General features: G+C 39.2%; 1 protein-coding gene across 1 annotated transcript in view; it reads left to right on the forward strand.

Annotated features, from left to right (window-relative positions):
• The first annotated feature begins 1,043 nt into the window (after window positions 1-1,043).
• CUL4A (cullin 4A) overlaps window positions 1,044-21,711 on the forward strand; it is a 39,473-nt gene continuing 18,805 nt past the window's right edge. The window contains exons 1-9 of the mRNA XM_060233746.1: window positions 1,044-1,227; window positions 5,767-5,882; window positions 7,234-7,337; window positions 9,908-9,977; window positions 10,845-10,918; window positions 13,126-13,288; window positions 14,045-14,134; window positions 16,510-16,592; window positions 19,262-19,329. Of these exons, the coding sequence (XP_060089729.1) occupies window positions 1,047-1,227; window positions 5,767-5,882; window positions 7,234-7,337; window positions 9,908-9,977; window positions 10,845-10,918; window positions 13,126-13,288; window positions 14,045-14,134; window positions 16,510-16,592; window positions 19,262-19,329 (949 nt within the window). The 5' untranslated portion in view covers window positions 1,044-1,046. The remainder of the gene's footprint in view (window positions 1,228-5,766; window positions 5,883-7,233; window positions 7,338-9,907; window positions 9,978-10,844; window positions 10,919-13,125; window positions 13,289-14,044; window positions 14,135-16,509; window positions 16,593-19,261; window positions 19,330-21,711) is intronic.

Raw genomic sequence — 21,711 nt, forward strand, 5'->3', positions numbered from 1 at the left:
CATTGCAACTTGCAGGTTTTGAATGTTTCACAGAGGCTTAAAGTCCAGATAAGTAAAAGCACCACAGAATGAAGCTGTGAAGAAAAAAAAACATCTTGTGGCTATCCAGTTATTCCAGTAGTTAACGAAAATGCAGAGGATCCGCGCAACGCGTATTCTAATGTACGCTTTTCGTGGAGATGGGCAGCGAAAGCTTATCCTAGAATTAAAGAGGTCTTGAAACCGCGCCACGTTGAGTTCCTGTTTTTATTTCTGCTGCAACCATCTATCCCTTTGGAATTATTAAATAGGAAATAAATTTATGAGTTTGGGCTCCGATCTTTACTAAAGTCTGCTGGATGCAAGCCTTCATTTCGATGTCAGGCAAGAGGCAACCACTTTAAAAGGGTTGGGGGTGTAAACAGGGGGTCGGTAATGGCTGTGACTCCCCATGAGCACGAGCTGCCTCTTCCCGCCGCCTACTATGTGCAAAGATTTCCAAGAATTTCGGAGCTCTTCAGCGCGCGCAGAGGCTTGGGCTGCAACCGTGCCGCCGCCTGAGCTCGTCCTTTCCATGTCGGTATTTCACCTTTTCGTGCCCCGTGACAGGAGGCAGGGCTTGTTCCTGGACCGGGGGGAGGGAGGCTTCTGTTCCGCCTAGGTCCTGCTGGGGCTTGTGTTCTCCAGGCTGTCCGGTGCGGTGCTGGAGCTGCTCCAGCCTTGGAAAAGCCGGACGGACACGAAGGAGCCATTTTGTGAGGCGTCGTTGTCCAAGAGGCGGGGAGGGGGAAGCACCGGCTCCTGCGTTCCTGGCTCTGAGCCCAGCTCTGCTTTCCCACTCTTTCACGCCACTTCTCGTCCTCGCAGCTCCCTCAGCTGGACAGTCTTCATGGAGTTCCCTCAGCCGTCGGGAAATCGCGGGGACGAGGAGCTGCTGCGGCCGCTCTCTCCGCTCACAGCACAGTCTCCTTTTTGAGAAACGTTTCCTTCCTTTCACCCCCATGCAAGCGTCTCGGGGGACGTGAGGGTAGAAAACGACGGATTTCTGCCCCAGTTATTGGTCAAACATGGCCGGCGAGTCCCAGAAGAAGCAGCACCTGTCGGCTTTGGTGGGGCACACCAACGGGCTCACCAAGCCCCCCTTCTTGGCAGCTGCTGCCCGGGGCCGAAGTGGGATGGCCAGCGGTGCTGCTGCTGGTGGTGGTGGAGGGGCCACTTCCAAGAAGTTAGTGATCAAGAATTTCAGAGGTGGGTGTGGAGCACTGTTTCCTCTAGCTAGCTCACACTTTTTAGCCTCCGGCTCACACATTTTTGTCTTAGTTCAACTTCAGGAAAAATGCCCCAGAGTAAACTAATTTATGCAGTGGCTCACGAATTTAATGCCAGTAGTTTACGAAGTAGAATTTTTGGTCACAAGACTCCACAGCTTAGCGGTAGCATTGGTGTGGTGGAGTGCTGGGGTGAGTGAACTAGGCTAGATTAACAGTGCATAGTGACTCCAGTAAAACCTATTGAAAACAAGTTCCTGGCAGGTTTAGTTTTATAAGCGAATGTGTTGGACTTTAGAAATATTTATTCGCAGTGTCCCTTGTTAATGGGCCGTTTGGATCCATTTCAGATAGATGTCTTATTTTCCTTGGATATGAAAGTAGGTGTGTGTCTGAATGCCTAGCAGGAGTGCTTTTCGTGTGGCAAGAGCAAATTTTTGACGGGGGCATCTTTTCCCATGACAAGTGATAGATGCCTGCCAATTTTCCCCCTTCTGTATTACTTTTAAATAGATAGGTATACCAGCCTGCATACACCTGTTGTTATCTAGACTGTGTTGATTAGTTACTCCTTAACACCATTGGACATGTAGTTGTTCAGAGTAATCCAAGTAAGTAGTAACTAGTAACTCTGAGAGGATCAACTGGTGCATGCACCATTCCACTTCCTTACAGTATTCTGTATGGATTATTCTGAATCAAACAAGATGTTATTTTGTGGATCCTATCCACTTCACTTCGTGGATGACACTAAAAAGTGCCTCTCAGTTATTCAGTTTTGGTCAGTGGTGAGACACTAAGAAAGAAACAGGCCACTTTTCAAGCTCAATGCAGGACTTATTTTTTGCATTCCTGAATCTGTACCTTAAATGTACATTCTAAAACATAACTCCTGGATTGAGTTTGAAAAGTGGTCTGTTCCTTTCTTGGTTTGCGTCTGCATTCTGAAAGTTCAGAGTTTCCCCTGATATTTTATTTTCCTCACAATAATTCCAGACATATTCCTTTGTTTTATGAAATACTCAACTGGCATCTAAATATATGTAGTGCTGCTTCCAAGCGTGTCTGTTACAGGACACAGATGCTGTCATCTTGGCTGGGTCGTGTGCCTTTGTGGCTCCATGGCACGTAGATGAAGGACTTTGTCTAACTTCTCATCTGACATACAGAAATGGAAGAAAAAAGCCTTGGCACTATGCCTAGGTCAGATCAGCAGCTGACAGCCAATAGGGATACAGGATTGTCTGGCTGTGTTGACATGTGACAATCACTGCCCTTTCCTCACCTTAGTGTCCACAGGGCCTTGCTACAGCTGTCTTGGAGAGATTACTCTGCTGCTGTTAGAGAACTGGGGTGGACCTCATCAGGTGTTTGGCCCTCATCAGTTAGCTCATCAGTTATTTTGTATCTCGCTGAATCTCTTGTTGTTCAGCCATAACTACCACCTTCTGTTTCTGCTGCTTTTAAATATTAACACATTAGAATCCCCAGACAACAGCTGTAAATGCAGAGCAGGTAAAAACTGCAACAAAGTAACAAATCTATTTACTGGAATATTTACTGCATGTTTCCAGTTCATGCAAGTTGATTTTTTTCTATATTGGCTTTTCTGTGTTGACATAATTGGTTTTTTAAAACCCTGTTAACATCCCTAGATTTTACAGGCCCCCCCCCACACCAAAGGAGGATCTTAAATAACCATGGCTGTTAAACAATAAGCTTCATTGTCTCATGTAATTAAAGAACTTTTGCTGTGTGATTGGGAGAAAATGTTCATAAGAGTCTGCAAAGGAAGGAGCTGGAATTTGAGAATGAGAAACATGTTTTGTACAAAATTTGCTATGGGGAGATTAGTACCTTCTTTGATGAAATACGGACTATGGTTTTACTTTAATCATAACCAAGCAAATGATAGAAAAGAGAATAAATTCTAAACAGCTATTAGCAGTTGCACAACAACCTTGTGAGGTAGGTTGGGCTGAGAGTGTGTGGCTGGCCCAACATCATCCAGCACATCTGGGATTTGAACATGGGTCTCCAAGATCCTATTCCACCATTCTAACCGCAAAACCAATCATGCAGATTAGGTTTTAACCACAAAACTATGAAACAGAGTAGTTTTAGAGCACACATAAAAAAGGAAATGTCTCTTCTTTTGCTGCCTAAAAGTAAAGATAGTCCTCTATAGATAGATCCCAGTAGGCAGCCATGGTGGTCTGATCCCAGTAGCCAGCTGGTGTTCCTGCTCAGATGCTATGTTGAGGAGTGAGGAGTTGTTTGACAGACAAACATACCTGCCTGCCTTCAGCTACCATCCCAAACATACCAAACGATCCATTATATATAGCCAGGCTCTACGCTACAGCCACATTTGCTCCAATCCTACTGACAGAGATTCTCACCTGAGGGATCTACAACAAACCTTTTTGGAACTAAAGTACCCACCTGATGAAGTCAAGAAACAGACTAACAGAGCCAGAATGATACCCAGAGAAAACCTGTTACAAGACAGACCCCGAAGAGACAATAACAAAACACCACTAGTGGTCACACACAACTCTCAACTGAAAACAGTTCAATGTATCATCAATTGCTTACAACCTCTATTGGACAGTGACAGCTCTTTCAAAAGTACTGGGGGGGTAAACCTTTCCTTGCACACAGCTCCCCAATCTCAAACAACTCCTCACCCATAACAATACAATGCATCTGAGCAGGAACACCGGTTCCAGAGCTTGCACTAAACCCAAGTGCCAACTTTGCTGCCATGTGCACCCAGACAACACAGTCACTGGGCCTAACAGCATTAGCTATACCATCTCAGGCTCATTCACTTGTTCATCTTCCAACATTATATATGCCATTAAATGCCAGCAATGCCCTTCAGTTCTCTACATAGGACAAACCCTACACCAAAAGATAAATGGACACAAATCTGACATCAGGAATTACAGAACTGAGAATCCTGTTGGAGAACACTTTAACCTTCCTGAGCATTCAATGGGTGATCTCAAAGTAGCTGTTTTACTGCAAAGGAACTTCAAGAACAGAATGGAGAGAGAAATTGCTGAATTACAAATTATCATGAAACTTGGAACAAACACCTCCCCAGGACTGAACAGGGATATTGGTTTTTTATCTCAGTGTTCCAATGTATTTCTCTTGGTGTATCAGAATGGTTTTTGTGTGTGTGTGTTGACATGCTCAAATGAAGGATGTGGGCTGTTTGTCTCATTACATATACTAACCCACCTGCCACTATACCTTAATGCACCCTGTTTTTCTAATGGCTAACTTATATTCTTTCTCTTTTAGAATACTATGTCAGAATATTTGGTTTTTTTGTATTGACATACTCAAATGGGGGATATTGGCTGTTTGTCTTATTGCATATACTAACCCATCCTCCACTGTATTTTAATGTTTTCCTTTTTTTCTAATGGTAAACTGTAATGGATGTTATAACCTCTTGAGAAACCATGCCCTCTATTTAAACTAACAAAGTCAGAATGTTACCTAGATTTATTACACTTCGCACCTACAACATCAGTCTGCTTTTTAACACCCTCCAGTGTTGTTTCAGCCCTGCTTTGTTCCAACACTAACAAACACAGATCCCTATTTGTGATTCTTTTAATCTGTTAAAAACATTCCCATGATTATGTATACCAACTCACTGCCCACTTATATTAAGAACTGCTGCTTGGCATTCCCATTTTGTCTGATGATAAATATATTGCTGTTTATTTGCTGATATTGTTACACTTGGCACTTTACAAAATGCATATATGTGGTCACCTCATATGCCTTCCCATCCAGTGCATTGAATGTCCTTACCAACAAGAGACCAGAAGGTCTTAGTTTATACTTAAAAGAGCAACACAAAGTCATGTGGAATTAATATATATATTTTAAAAATGGAATAAAAACCAATAAGGAAAAGTTTTCAACTGAGAGGGGGAAATCTGCCTTAGGTCTCTGCAAGAAAGGCACACAATAAATACATTTAAACAGGGCTTTTTTTGAGCAGGAATGCAGTTCTGGCTGGCTTGGTGGCAGGAGGTGTGGCCTAATGTGCAAATGAGTTTCTGCTGGGCTTTTTCTACAAAAAAGTCATGTGTGAAGCAATGGTGCTGTCAGGGTGTGTGGTCTAATATGCAAATAAGTTCCTGCTGGGCTTTTTCTACATAAAAGCCCTGTATTTAAATAAGCAAACAAAAAGAATACAATGGATACCTGCTGGCTTTTCGTAAACTATTGGTTAATATCATTAACAAATATTCAAAAAGAGAACAAATGAAAGTCTTAGTTGCTACCATTCTGTCATAACCTCTGAGTCTTACAAAGCCTTTTTTGAAATAAAAAAGGTAAGGGAATACCATTCTAAGCATTATTTTCAAAGATTGTTTAGCCATTTTGAAACAGCAGGCCTACATTTCCTCTAATATTTAATAATCACAGTTCTTTTGGAATGTATGTGTGGCATGTATTTCACCAGTTCTGTGTCTTTTTAATGCAGCGAGACCAGCATTGCCTGATAGCTACACTCAGGACACTTGGAAGAAGCTTCATGAAGCAGTCAAAGCAATTCAAAGTAGTACGTCCATTAAATATAATCTAGAAGAGCTCTACCAAGTAAGATATGTAATTAAAAAAAAATAACTATCTGAGCAGGACTTATACCTAAATAAATGTGTAGAGAGCTACTTTTGGGATGGTTTGCACAAACATGATAAGACTGTTCCTTCACTGTGCCGGTTCTGATAGCGGTGAAGGAAGGGGGAAAAGCAGGGAGGGATTATATGTTTACAGATGAATAACTAGCATGTTTGGCCAAGATTTAGCTAATCCTCCCTGACTCTAGATTTCCTTGTTCAGGAAGGTTTTCTATAGGGGAGCATTCAGTCATGCTTTTCCCCATCTCCAGTGTTCTGTACAGAACAGTCCAAAAACATTTTACAGTTTGTGTAGTTTTGTGTAGCTTTAAGGTATACAAAAATGATTTGTAACCTCTTTTTAGTGGCATAGGTATTGTATTCATACATGTATGTTATACATTTTTTATTTTAAGAGTATATGTGGTACTCATTAGTGTAGTGTGCTGGGTGGAAGTGGTCTTCCTGCCTTGTCTCTCTCCTGGCAGCCCTCTCTGAACCTTGAAAAGGTGACATTGAAGGCTGGGGGATTCCTGTGGAGAAAAAAAAACTATGAGATACAGATGACTGCAGTGAAGAAGGGATGTGGGTGAAATTGTCCCTTTCTGCTTTGTACCAGGAGATTGTCTTGCTGTAGGAGAGGAGTGCTGTTGGTAGAAGGGGAAGAAAAAATTATTCTGACCCATTCTCTCCTTTTGAGGCAGCCACACATGCTTTCTGCCTTTTTCAGTGTTCTTGGGGCTGTTAGGGAATGTGGGGAAATCCACACCTTACACTGGTGTTGCATAGGATCCAACCCAAACTTTAGTGAATGGCAGGCGAAAAGGTTTAACTCCAAATTAAAAAGCTGCAGCTGCTTTTCAGTGCTTGTTCTGGAGTTTGTCTCTTTGCTTGCTTAACTTTTTTTTGTCCTGCTGCAACATCAGTTTACACACTCTTCTTATTTTTAGTTTTTCATGTAGGTATCATGGGAACATTTTTGGATTGCACTTTTTAAAAGTTTCATGCCTTGCAATTGGTTTTTTTTTTTTTAATTTCTTCAGTATTTTTGCCCACTTTCCACTCTTCCTTTTTGTTCTGCTATCTGCGGTAAATTGTATTTAAAATCAAGGTAGATACTTGCTGAGCCTACCTTTGTATGAAGTTGTTCCACTGATATTTTAAAATGTTCAAAGTATTTGTTAACATTTACTGATTTTTATTTGAATATTAATGAAAGATGCTGGATTCTGACATGGAAGCTATATGTAGACGTTTAGAATTCCTTTTTTTTGCATTTTAATGGATACAGTTGGTTTTTATTCTGATTTTTTTAACATTTTATTTTACAGGCTGTAGAAAATGTCTGTTCTTACAATGCATCACCTACACTGTACAAACAACTGCGACAAGTCTGTGAAGATCATGTGAAAGCACAAATACTGCAGCTTAAAGAATATCCTTTTAATGTTAAAAATTAACCACCATAATAATGTTAATTGTACTAAAGACTACATTGGGATCTCACCATAAAGTAGCTTTATGCAGTTAGTGCATTTATTGTCTGTACTCATTGGCAATGGCTTTCCAGGACTAAAATAGAGAGAAATCCTTCTGAACACACGCTAAAATATGCTTTTACTATCTGACTAGGGTTCCTCTGGAATGTGTGTTCGCTGCTTCCAACTGTACATCCTTGAAACCTGTAATTTCAAGGTCTGATCAACTTATTTAATTTAATATTGTCATGGTACTGAAAAGTGTGAAATTCCTTTTTAGAATTCAAGTTTTTAGGACATAATTCTCTTATCATTGTGAATGTGGAATAGTATTGATTTCTACTGTTATAAAATATCTATTGTTTAAAGAGGCTATCTTCTACATAAAATATCAGATTTCTACTGTGGTTTTAACAGCGCTTCGCTTAGCTTTCTTTAGGTTGTTTTTTAGGATGGAAAAACTGCTGTTGTCAGTTCTAGAAGAACTGTGGTGCGGTTAAAATATTCCCTTATGCATTAGTTCCCATTAACTGTCTAAGGCCATCCTGAGAAATTTGTTTTATTAACGAGTGAATTAGTGTTGTAATTGCTAGTGGATTTGTTCATCTAGACTAATACTAATCTAGACTAATATTAAATTATTAAATTTGCAGATGATACTAAATTGGGGGGGTAGCAAATACAGTAAAAATCAGTCAGGATACAGGATGATCTGACAGGCTGGAAAAACTGGGCTAAGAAAAATTGAACAAAGTGAACCAAAACAAATAAAATTAATTTTAACAGCAATAAATGTTAAGTTCTGCATTTAGGTAGGAAAAATCAAATGCATAATTATAGGATGGGGGAGACTTGTCTTGGCAGTAGTATATGTGAAAAGGATCTAAGAGTCTTAGTGGACCAAACACTAAATATAAGTCAGCTGCATAATGTGGTAGCTAAAAAGGCAAATGTGTTTTTGGGCTGTATCAACAGAAATGTAGTGTCTAGATCGCACAAAGTGATGGTACTGCTTTACTCTGCTCTGGTTAGACTTCACCTAGAGAATTGTGTTCAGTTTTTGGCACCACAATTGAAGAAGGATATAGACAAGCTGGAACGTGTCCAGAGGAGGGCAATGAAGATGGTGAGGGGTCTAGAGACCAAGTCCTATGAGGAAAGGCTGAAGGAGCTGGCTATGTTTAGCCTGGAGAGGAAATGATTGAGAGGTGATATGAAGATTGTGTAGAGTTGTTTTCTGTTGCCGCAGAAGGTTGGAAAAAAACCATTGGTTGAAATTAAAATAGTTTTTGGCTAAACATTAGGAAGAAGGAGCCTTTCCTCCTGACAGAGCAGTTCCTCAGCAGAACAGGCTTCCTTGCAAGATGGCAGGCTCTCCTTCTTTGGAGATTTTTAAACAGAGGCTAGGTGGCCATTTGACAACAATGCTGATTTTGTGATCTTGGGCAGTTCATGAGGAGAGCCAGTTTGATGTAGTGGTTAAGTGTGCAGACTCTTATCTGGGAGAACCCAGTTTGATTCCCCACTCCTCCACATGCAACAGCTAGAGTGACCTTGGGTCAGTCATAACACTCTCAGAGCTGTTCTGCTCAAGGGCAGTTCTTGGAGAGCTCTCTCAGCCCCACCTACCTCACAGGATGTCTGTTGTCAGTAGGAGAAGGGAAAGGAGATGGTAAGTCACTCTGAGATGCCTTCAGGTAGTGAAAGGTAGGGTAGAAATCCAATCTCATCATCATCAACATTTATTTATTTGTATGTTTATTAAAACATTTTATACCCCAAGTCTCACTTTGACTCAAGTTAGAGGACTTTCTTCAATTTAAGTGGCTCTTCCTTCAAGTTGGAGGAGGCTGGAGGAAGGCTACTTGGGTAGTGGTTAGATCTAGCCCAGTGAGTCTTCCTCATTAGCTAACTATAAGGACCTTTGTTGAATTTTATAGTAGCTTCAACAGATGATGAAAATACAAAGCAGCACAGGTCTAAGACCTGATACTTTTCAGTATTTCCAAACCAGTAGACATTTCATAATCTATTTGGTAGATTATGGTTATGAACTCATATCTTTGGTATCATTTCTGTAATGTTTGATGTTAGAATCTTGGTTACTATGTGTTACTGTATGATATGTGTAATTATATAGCATTGCTTTGTGTCCTACGACATTGTTCTCTGACTCATTGTTGTATTCAGCTATCTTTTTTAGGATTAAAAGTGGAGTTCATTTTAGGGCAGTGGCTGAAGCGTGGATGAGGCCTTTGCAGACAGCCTAATAGCAGTGGTCAGCAGTGGGAAGCCATTTCTTTGTTGGCTCTGAATTTTTGCTGAATTTATGTTTCATGTTTGTATGAAGATTTTCTTTAGAAAACTGTGAATGTTAGCAGTGGTAGCCTGCTGAATGTTCCTCTTTGGAATGTGAGAAAACATAGCTCAACCTATGATCTTCCATTGTGATTTTTGTTTTCTGAACAAATGTAATCATTGATAGATATGAATGTATTTAGCGAGTTTTCCTTAAGTTTTGCTGCACAGATTCTCTTGACAGTCTCTTATATTTAAAGAAAATAAATAAATGCTGGCAAGATCACTGCAGACAAATGGTAAGTCAGATGTAGTTCCTGATACATATTCAAGAGAAATAAATAAGCATGGAAAGGCTGATGGTCTCTCCCTGAGAAGACTTAATAAACAAGCATGAATGCAGATTTTTTGATGTAGCTCTTGGGATAAATTAGAAACTCAATCTGAAAAAAATAATATGAAAAAAGTAAACCAGAAACTGAAGCCAGCTCTGCTCTTGTAAGATATAAATAAGTAATTGACAAACTGTTGTAGCTCTCTGAAGACCTACTGGCTATCTCTTAATTCAGTTATACTACAAATATTGCTACATCAATTAGTATTAGAAACCAAACAGTTTGTGAAAAACAACATGTGGTGTAATTGGATAGATAAAGTTCTTTGAGTTATGCAGACGTAATGGCTGTGGTTTAGTTCCTTCATTTCATTCATATTGTCACTAAATTAGCCAACTACAAGATCCTGAAACTTTGCTTGCTCACTTTCCTAGGTACATCTTTTTTCTTTTTAAATTAAACGCTTTAGCTGTTTGTACTTTTCACAAGTACAAGTTTCATAATGCTGTGGTGAAGATTCCAGCAGGCTGCTTCAAATTGAACCGCAAATTTCTATAGCTCATTAGGAACCAGTCTTTTGACTACGGGAAACTTTCCTTAAGCCACTGAATTATATAAAATTGCTGTTAATACTCAGGCAACAGTTCTTTTAAAAGCTTGCATGAAAGCTTGTGTGGGACAGGATGTTGTGTCTGTGGATTAATTCATTACCTTTTAATAACGATTAGTTAATAACAATTTACATGAATTGTAATGTGACATGTGCATATGCCATAAGCAATATTTCTGCAGGCAGAGAGTATTTATTTTATCATTATTTTATGTTTGCAGATCATGATTAGAAGCATTTTTTTGTTTTTGGATCGTACTTATGTACTCCAGAATTCAACGATACCTTCTATATGGTACGTATAGTACCTGAGTCTCTCTTGGCAATGCATGAATCTGTTGTTTTCATTTTAGTGTTAACATCTCTAGTGCTGTATACACTGTAAAATGGCTAGTAAAATGCATATTGCAGGATACAACTGAGGAGCTTTGAATAGTAATTTTGAGTCCTATGAGAAGTGCCCTGGTCAGAAGGAGCATCTTGGCTAGGGCAGAGAATGGACTAGGCTGAATAAATACGCAAGAAGAGTTCAGTATCCACGCTTGCTTTGTATTTATTTACTTTGTAAGGCTCAGGGCCTCATGTAAAACCATTTCGATTTATATTGCTTCAAGAGGGCTGATGCACAAACTACTCTGAAATTTCAGGAATGATAAATATCTAAGTATTTAAATTAGCAATTTGTTTTTAATCTGTTAAATTGTAATTTGTTTGAGACATTAACCAAAGATGGTTTCAATTCATTCTGACATTCTAAGACAATACAATTATGTGAATAAAATTCTTGTTTAGAGTTGTTTATAATTCAAAAGTGCTTGTTTTGGTGCTGAGTACTATATTGTTTGGATTCCAGCCCTAAGGTTTAAGAATGCCGAGGTGTTTTGAAAAGCATTATTAAGGGGGAAACCACTGTCACAGATCAGCATAAATCAAATTGCAAATAGTGCAACCTTCAGGGATCTATCTCATATGTATTAGTCTTAAACTAGTCTTAAACTTAAATCAGATGCAAATATAGTTAGGGTTCCTCTGCATTTGTGCAGAAGACCTTCTAGCTGATGACTTTCTCATACCTGAATGAACATCTGTACCAATTTATGTGAACAGTGCACCTTCTCTTTGAAGAGGCTGTCCTCTGCAGCTGGCAAACCTAAAAAGGTCATTATTCTGATTCCTTGTGCTGTTGGAAAAGTGTTTATTTTTGTTGTTGTTATTTATAGACCACCCTTTCCTGAAGGGCTAGGGTGGTGCACAACAGGTTAAAATAAACAAAATAATTAATTGCAGTTTACAATTAAAAACAACAGGATTTAATGATGGCGTAAAATTGCACTTTGCTCCCTCTCTCTCTTGGGCGGAGCAGGGGCCAGTCACGGAGGAGGCTATAATGAGAGCTGCCATGTGAGCTGTTGCTGTCCTCAACTGCAGGCCTGTTTTACATGCTCTGCAGAATTGAGCAAGGTTCCACAGTGCATGGATTTCACCAGGTAGATGTTACACTAGGCTGGCACCAGGGCCGAAAAGGCCCGGGCTCTAGTTGGATTCAGCTGGACATCTTTTGAGGTAGGGATCACCAGCAGGTTTTGATCTTCTGAGTGCAAGACTCTTCAGGGGATGTAGCGGGAGAGGTGGTCCTGGAGGTATGCTGGTGCCAGACCTTGAAGTGGATCCGATACTCAGCTTGCAGCCAGTACAGCTGGTGAAGCACAGGCTGAAGGCGCATTGACATTGGTGTATCTTTAAGTACCTTTGCTGTTGCGTTCTGCATTCTGGACAAGTGATTTAAATTTTAGAGGAAATGCATAAAGGACTAGGCACTTGCTAAGGTAACTGTGGAACTGATTTATTAAATGTTGTTTCTGCTACAAACTTGCTACATGGCCCCTTAGGCAACTCCTCTCTCAGCCTTCATCTGAAATTTAGGGATGGACATGAACCAACTGATGAACTAATGTTTGTCACAAATTTTGTCCAGTTCGTGGTTTGTGAAGCAATCTTTGGGAACTGAAGAACCACCATGAACTTTCACCAGTTTTGATGCAGTTCATGGTAGTTTGAGAAGAGCAGAAACCAGGAGTTTATACCCCTTTAATCTCTTCCCAAAAAACACCTGAGTGGCAGGGAGCTCAGCTGTTTGGTTCTTTCCATCTTCTGACTGGGATATAGGGGCTCTTGGATCTCCATTTGTACTTGTATCTGAGGTTGGGAGATTCTCAAAAGTTTATACCTCAAATATCAGTGTTGTGCCACTGGATGCGAATCCAGCTGTGAAAACACTATGAATTTGTTAAGTAGTAATATTCTATTTCCAAGCCAGGTAGCCTCTGTTGATGAAATAAATCACTTCAAATCACCCTGGACAGCCCAATGTGTACTGTGACAGTGCAAGCATAATGGGTAATGTTTGACAGTGTAAAAGGGAGTGACTTTTGAAAGGGAAGTTTCTAAACCATGTCATTGAATACCAAAATGAAATTCCAATGCTCTTTCATATTTTTGCAGGGATATGGGGCTAGAACTTTTTCGAAACCACGTTATTAGTGATATATTAGTTCAAAGAAAAACTATTGCTGGAATCCTACTGTTGATTGAACAAGAACGAAATGGTGAAGCTGTGGATAGAAGCTTGTTACGAAGTTTATTAAGCATGCTGTCTGATCTACAAGTAAGTTTGGCAGCCATATAAATAAAATGGCAGGAGCAGGCAACAAATTGACATTCTATTATCATTCTACTTTTCTGGATGAACATTTTAAAAATGAAGCCTTCTTTCTTTTTTGAAGTGCTCAACAAATGGCTGATGTTGAGTGAAATTTTCTTGTAATGCCAAGCCTTAGCAAGTTATCACATGGCATGTTGAGTGAAGGGTTTACATTCCATCATAGCCTTCCATAAGGAGGGTTCTGGAAGAGGAACGATCTTTCACAATATTCTTTATTAATATTTTTGCTGAAGCAGCACAGTCTTTCCTCTAGTCACAACATTTAGCAATGACTAGTGAGTAAAAGTTGGAATTTTTTTTTTCAACCAGTTTGTATAAATATTGCCAAAGTTGTTTGCAGTTTGATGCAAGAAAAGCACTGCAATATGTGCTGAGTGAAAGCAATTATTTTGTGTTTAGACCCTTTGCTTGTGCTGCCAAGTATGCTTATTTGGAAATGTCTGTGCGCTCGATCGTGCTTATTTCCAAGGAGGTGTGCATATAAGATTGCAGATTCAGTATTGATAGATTTGTTGGTAACCTTTGTTCAATGTTAGTTCCCTGCTTATAAATAGGAATATTTTCTATTTCACAGTTTTTAGCAAGAGTAAGAATAAGTTTACTATTTGAACCTTTAAAAAGGTTATAGTAATTAAGACCTCAACATTTAATGTTTAGTCATAAATTAACTGTATGAACATTAATATCTTTCTCAAATAGGTTTACAAGGACTCATTTGAACAAAGGTTTTTAGAAGATACAAACCGTTTATACACTGCAGAAGGCCAAAGGTTAATGCAGGAAAGAGAGGTATGAAGCTGAGTTTCTCCTGGTGGAAAAATTTCCAAGAAGACTAAATTCCTATTAAATAGAAACTGCTCTAAGATGTGAACTCCATGTGTTTGAATGGGAGTTGTACTGCATCTGGCAGAATTATTTAAATATCTTTACATATATGAATTAAAGGAAGGTAATCCAATTATCTTTTGGTATTGATAGGAATGTGAAAAAAAAATAAGCAGTATGTTTTTGGTTCAAATATGTTGACACCCCCCCCCCCCCCAAAAAAAACCCAACCAAAACGCAGTATTTTCTGATCTTCCCAAATCCCAATACTGGCATGTTATTCAGATTCAGGATTTTTTAAAAAAATCCCTACCCCCCAACTCCATTATACCCTAGGGTGACCAATATAGTCAATGGTCCCCGTAGGGTACAATGGGCAATCAATCCAGGGGTCTGGGGGGGGGGTCTGTTTTTTGAGGCAGAGGCACCAAATTTTTAGCATAGCTGCTGGTACCTCTCCTCAAAAACTTCCACAAGTTTCATAAATATTGGACTAGGGGGGCCAATTCTATGGGCTCTTCAATAAGGTGCCCCCATTCTCCATTAGTTTCAATGGAAGGAGGGAAAGGCATTTAAAGGGAATGTGGTCCCTTTAAATGCCTTTTGCAATCCATTTAAACATCCTTTAACTTTAGCTATTCAGCAGTACCAAAAAATCCTGAATATTTTCAGGATATTTGGGACTCAGTTATTTTGGATAGCTGGAAAAAATACTGAGCTCTATATTTGGCTGAAAGAATAGCCAGAAAATATTTTCCAGGGTGGTTTTTTTTTGGGGGGGGGGGGGGGGTTGGCTCGGATATAAGAAGAATGCACACCCCCTAGTGCCATTGCCGCGGAAAAACTGTAAGATGTGTAACATTGAGATTTTAGTACCAAACCAATTTAGATGGTTTTAATGTATGATTTATAATATATATGGATGATTTATAATATGCATTGTTTTAATTGTGGAAGTGTTTTTATGTTGTGAGCTGCCCTGAGCCTGCTTCGGCAGGGACGGTGGGATATAAATTAAATATTATTATTATATTATTGGTGATTGTTCTATTGAATATCTCTACAATTTTTTTGTTTGTCTTATGCAACCGTACTTTGTTTCACTGGATTAAAGAGTTTTCCCACTTCCAAAAGTGTCTAAGGTTGCCTTGACATTAACTGTTTTCTGTTGTGAATTTATTGCCACTGCAAATCCAGAGCCATTGGCGGCACCAATGAAGCATCCTCATGTGAGCTTCTGGTTCACTTTCCCTGGTCTTGTGAACTTGTGCCACTCCCTCCATCCCTGCTGAGTCATCAAAGATGTTTCTGTTGGCTTTTAAAAAGATGAGTACTTGCTATATTACTGAAGTGATACAACTCTGCCTCCTCTCTGGTGGCACCCCAGGGAAATGATATGTGCAGAAGAGGATGACAGCATTAAATGGTGCTGATATTGGTGGGAGATTTGGAAATGGTGTTCAGATGTTATGCTGTGCTCAAGTGAGCCAGTTTGGGCAAGTAAAGAGCAGAGCAAAGCAGAACCTGGAATGTGGGCAATAAGAGGATGACCTTGTTTGGATGCTCCAGCATGGAAACCAGGCTTGAGCAAAATGTCATGTCGATGTGTACAAAGATCGGGGTCTCTCATACCTTTTGAAGTGGGACCCACTTCTAAACTTACTTTAGTTTTTGAGAGCCACTTGCAAAGTAGCTCACACTAACACCCCGCCAAAAAACATAAAATGTAAGAATCTTGCATCACGTACCCCATTTTTATACATATTTTTTCTTGTTTATGAATGTATAGCATTACTGAACAAGACTGCATTTCCCATTGCATTCAACCTGCAAACCCAGATTTTCTATTAAACTTCTTAAAGGCACCTCTCTCAATTGACCCTGTTCCCATTTCTCATTCTCAGCCTCACAGCTCACCTGAGAGAGAGAGAGAGAGTGTCACAACCTGGTTTAGGGTCCTAACCCACAGTCTAAAAAATACTGGCCTATGTTGAACTCAGTGGTTGTTCTGACTAATCAGCCCAACTGCTCTCACAAGTTTTGTATGTCTTCACCGTCAGGTTCCAGCGGACTCAGATTTAAAGTGTATTCGGAAACATTCCACTATGGTAATTCTCAGCTTTATGAAAAAAAGACAAAATAAAATCACAAATGGTAGTAAAGCACTTAATTTAATTAATATAGCCGTCAATGCCCACTCTCTCCACACTTGTGCCAGGTAAGATCAGGCATATGTGGCTTTGCTATGCAGTAGTTTTAAGTTGATTTTGCACCCCTCATTCAGTGTACCTGTCATCGTCAAATATATATATATATATATATATGTTTATTTTTGATAGGTCCCAGAATATCTTCACCATGTTAACAAACGCTTAGAAGAAGAAGCAGATAGAGTAGTAACTTATTTAGACCACAGCACACAGTAAGTACCTCTTACTCCCCCCACTAAAAAAAATGCAGGATTACTTTTGTTTTGAAGAGGTCACTCTGTATTCTTGATATTCAAGCAGAATAATGGTAGCAAAAGTACCTTTGGCCAGTCTGTTCTTGAAATGCTTTTTGTTTAAACTACAATAAAGAAATGGTAATAAAAGACAGTTGGGAAACATTGCACTTTCAGGTTTCGGAAAGGTATGACTATTACTTAACACTGTTGAGATCATCAGTGCATGAATAGTTAATTTTAATGATAACTTCTATAACTATAACTTTAGTTCCTCTGAGAGATGTTGTAGCCACTGTGGTAGTTAGAGTGCTGGACTAGATCTGGAAGACCCAGTTTCAAATCTGCTTCGGAAGCCACTACATATACTTGGGGCAGTCTCTTTTCATTTGACATATGCTTCAGGGTGGATTGCTGTTGTCAGGATAAAATGGAGGGGAGAAGACCAATGTGATAAGCTAGTTTGAGTGTCAGTGGGGAGAAAAGCAGGCTATATATATCTAAGTAAATAAATATGGCAGGAGCTTTTGTTTACCATCACTACCTGCTAGAATGCTGCTCCCAAGAATTTCTGTCACGAGATGACTTTTCCTAAGATCTTAATGAATTCTCATTTCACTGAACTGGAGCTATGTATGTAGTGGCATTTCTGGTATACCATAATTAGTTGCACCATATATATTTCTTATAAAGAGAAAGCCATTCTTCATTTTGAGCAGGAACAAAGCCCTTTCTTCTTATTGCTGGCCAGCTTGCAACTTGAGAGCATCATGCCAATATTAAAAAATTGAAGGTTTGGAACCAAATAAAATAGGCTTGCTCTTTATAGAAAAGTACATTGCAACAATGGGTGATTCCTTCAGGAAGCCTCAGTGCTTGCATGGGAAGTGTTTGGCCAGCAATGAATTGGAAGGCTTTGTACCTGCTTTGAGTAAAAGAACCTGGCTTACTCCATCATATACAGTTTAACAAGACAAGGATGTTTATAATACTGATGAAGTGGCAACACAAAACGCATCTATTGTAACTAGTTACTTGTATGCTGTACCACTAAAATTCCTATGGCCTCTGTTGAAATTGGTTTAATTGTCTCTTATGGTTGTAACTGTGGATTTTTGTATCGAAGTTCAAAAGTAGCTTTATATTTTTTTTAAAAATATGTAAATCCTTAAGTAATTATATATATAAAAAGCATGGTAGCCTATTTACATCACATTTTGTTGTTTGTTTCTTAATGTATCTTCACTGTGGTCCCATTGTTGATTATTGTTCTTCCTATCTGGACAGATATTATTGGTAGCAGCAGCTGCAGTGATTAAAACATTTATGATACTAGCTTTTCTCAGGGATATTATGTAGCTGAGAAATGGGTTAGGTGGGGACATAGAAGGATTGATACGAGGGAAATCCTGGAGACAAATTATACCCATGCTATCCTGCAGTACCTTCAACCATTATGGAGCTGCTATATCAGCAGTGGGCAGCCCCCAGTGTGAGTGCCAACAATAGCACAGCAGACCATTTTGCTTGGCACCTCTGAGAAGAAAACAAAGGGCTCCACCCATTGGAGCAAAGAAAAAACAATGGTGCAGTGGGAAGAAAATTTTATTCCAAGATATAAATAACTCCTATGTGTTTCTGTGGACTATAAATGAATCAATGCTCCCAATAAACCAGCTTTTTTCTTTGTCTCTTGGCACCTATGGCCAGATCTGTGCCCCGGCAACCAAGGCATTGGCAGCAGAGGGGGGAAAGGCAACAAGCATGGCTTACAGCCATATTTACCTCCCAGACCCCCCTCAACCAGCAGCCAAAGCAAATGCCTGAGATTATGGTAGCATCATTAGGGTTGGCATGTTCCAAGTGTGTCTTGCCAAGTGCAGGTCTCATCTTCCCTTCCCCTGCTGTCTGCCATTTTGTTTGCAGGCACAACATCTTCACAGGTACATGCAGCATTTTTTTGGCACTTAGATAAAAAAAAGATAGTCTAACATCTGTGTTATATCATTACATTCTAGTACTGACCCATTTATATTTTTAATAATACTTTACATTATAGTGAAAAAATTGCTCCGTAGTTAACCCAATCATAGTTCTGTATATTATTATGTGATAATAGTCAGTGAACTTCTCTCTCATGTACTTAAGTTTTATTTTTAATTGTGTACAAGCTTGACTGAAATTAATGGCAATTCCATTTCACTAGTGGCTGGACTGTTTTCTTAATACTTTTAGTCTGTGTTGTTGCTCAGTACTATAGTGCAATCCAGTGCAGAGTTGCTGTGGTCTATAGTGCAATCCTGTGCAGAGTTACTGCAGTCTAAGCCTATTAATTTCACTATAGGATTGCACTGTTAGTTGACTAGTTGCGATAGAGGTGATATACTACAAATATTGGACTGACTTATTTATTTATTTATTTATTTATATTAAGATTTATACCCCGCCCTTCTCACCTAGGTGTCTCAGGGCGGCTTACAACACAATAATTAAAACAATTTCAGTTTAAACAATTAAAATACCATGACTTAAAATTCCAGTGTATCTTTTCTTCTTCTATGTAAGAGAATGCACATACTAGGGTGTGTGTAGATTTACTCTCTCAGGTTGCACTGGTATTTATAGTTTTTTTTTCTTGCCTTAAACAGGAAGCTACTCATTTCTTGTGTGGAGAGGCAGCTGTTAGGAGAGCACTTAACAGCTATTTTGCAAAAAGGTACTTTTTTTTCTAAGTAGTTTTTGTAGCCAGCAGCTGCGTCATCATCTGCTCATGTTTTATGGGAAGTTGGACACTCATTGTACAGCTACCCCTTTAACCTTAGTTATAAAAGACTAATCTATATTATTATGTGTTATGCAGACTCCTTGTATGAGAGAAGATTTCAGTGCTGTCTAATTCTGATTTTTGTTTCCCCTTTGTGGATAGTCTGTGCTTCACTTAGTGGAATGTTTACCTTTCTTCCCCCTTCAAGTGGTAGAAATAGTTACACTCGCACACCCCAGCCATGTCATATTATAGATTGCTCTTTGAAACTGCATCTCAGTTTCAAAAACAGTTTGTCTTGCAGTGCAAGAGACTGGTGTTTCTCTAACAGCAGTTGAATACACCCCTTTAACATTTGTATTTTAAAGGTCTGTTATCCATATAATAAATCACTAGAACTAATTGCACAGTTTTTAAAAATCCATAGGCCTTACACTTTACTCAGAGTTCTGTGTAACATCTCCCTGTCCATTTTTAAAAAATGAAAACAAGGCATTGGAGACTGCAAATAGAAATAGAGGAAGGGTAGGTGAGGAAAAGGGGCTTAGATTTCTCTGCTACCTGCTTTGCTTCTCAAAATCATCGCCTCCCGAATTATTTCTGATGATGTTGGTGCTAAATATATAGGGAGTAATAATAATAGTTTGGTCATCTTTTTCTTCTTCTTTGTGATTGTTGTACCCTGTTAAAATGCCTGTGTTTCATTTATAAGTTTGTTGCTTTCTCATTCTCTGCCACAGTCTGAAATCTCTTGCTCTGACTCATGTTCTGCTGCATTGTCTTGGCTTCTCTGTTGTGATAGGGACTTGAACTGGCATTAATCTCATCATACCATTATCTCCTCTTCCAAATCTTATAAATATGTAAATGGCATCAAATAAGTTTGTGTAGTGGATGTTTATTTAAAACACGCTTCCGGAGGGTTTTGTCCTGAAGGTGTATGAATGGATGATGGATATGAAGGCAATGAGGAAAGCGAAGGGGATGTCACCGTGTGGATGCTGAAGTCCCACTGCAAACGTCTCTGCATTTGTGGTCTTCTTGAGTGCAATATGGAGAGGTGTCATCATGTGGCTGCAACCTATGTATTCTTGAAGTGGCTTTGAGAGTCTCAGTGTAATTAGAATTCAACAACTGAACTTAGGAAAATGCTTATATTTTAATATTTGATCAGTTGTGACCATATATTATGCCAAAGTCAGGTTGGGAGAGGAGTGAATGGTGCATGAAGAGAAGAAACAGAACTCTTGTACAGTCCTGCAGCTCACTTCTGAAACCCTTGTGCTGGAGGAGGGTTCATTCTGCTTCCATCTGCTAAACTACTGTTGCCCAGTCTACCTCTTGCTCAAAATTTGAAGTTTCTGCATGTTAGCTGATTCTTGTTGAAATTCTGTCCCACTTCTTGAGGCTTTATTTTGATTGTTACAGATACGAAGTCGAATCCAAAGATCCATGAGCTTGAGGAAAATAACTACTAGTTATAGCTGCTGGCCCCTAGTCCAGGTTGGGCTGTAGTAACCAGATTCTTTTGCAGTTCTTAGGCTTTTATAAGAGGACTTGTGAATTCTTGTGCAAGCAAAAGAACATTGGCGGGGGGCTTAGTTGCATTTTTCTTGCACAGTATTGTAGTGCAAAATGTGTAGCAATCCTTCTCTGAGAAGAAGTTGCTTGCATTTGGAAGGACACTTTTGGATCCAACCCATAAAAGGCCTTGTGAACACATTCTTAAAGTGTTGTATCCGTTGATATATATGAAATGATTTCTGCTTTTCACAATCTGTATCTCAAATTAATGACATGAAATAAAGCAGTAAACTTTGCATGTACTGATTTACATAATCTCTTGCGTTCATTTGATCCAGGGCACATTGTAAACCACTTAAAACAGCCTAGTGTGCAGTGCAAGTAGAAGACGACACTGCTTTTGTAGGGTTTATTCCTTAGGAGAAGGCATGTGATGTAGTCAGTTTGATAATGGAAAATAAAAGCTTGCACATTTCAGGGTATGTATGGAAACAATTTTTTTCTTGTCTTATTACAAATGCCACTAAGAGATGTTTGCATTTTTTTTCTTTTTCTTTTCAAACCAAACAGTTTATTAGGCCGCTGTGATATTCTGGTCTTGTGCAAGTTTTTTATATTGGGGAAACCTCTGGGGCTTCCCCCTACCCCCGCCCAGTTCCTTCACTGTTAAATCCTGAGTCTGGTCAATTGGGCCAGAAAATAAGAATGCTTATTTAGTTAGCCTAAATTATATATAAGTGGAATATACTCCTATTTACATTTTTCTTTCCATATCTGACACAAATCAACATTTGTAAAAAGATCACCATC

Source organism: Heteronotia binoei, chromosome 3 (assembly GCF_032191835.1).
Source record: "Heteronotia binoei isolate CCM8104 ecotype False Entrance Well chromosome 3, APGP_CSIRO_Hbin_v1, whole genome shotgun sequence".
Lineage (NCBI taxonomy): Eukaryota > Metazoa > Chordata > Lepidosauria > Squamata > Gekkonidae > Heteronotia > Heteronotia binoei.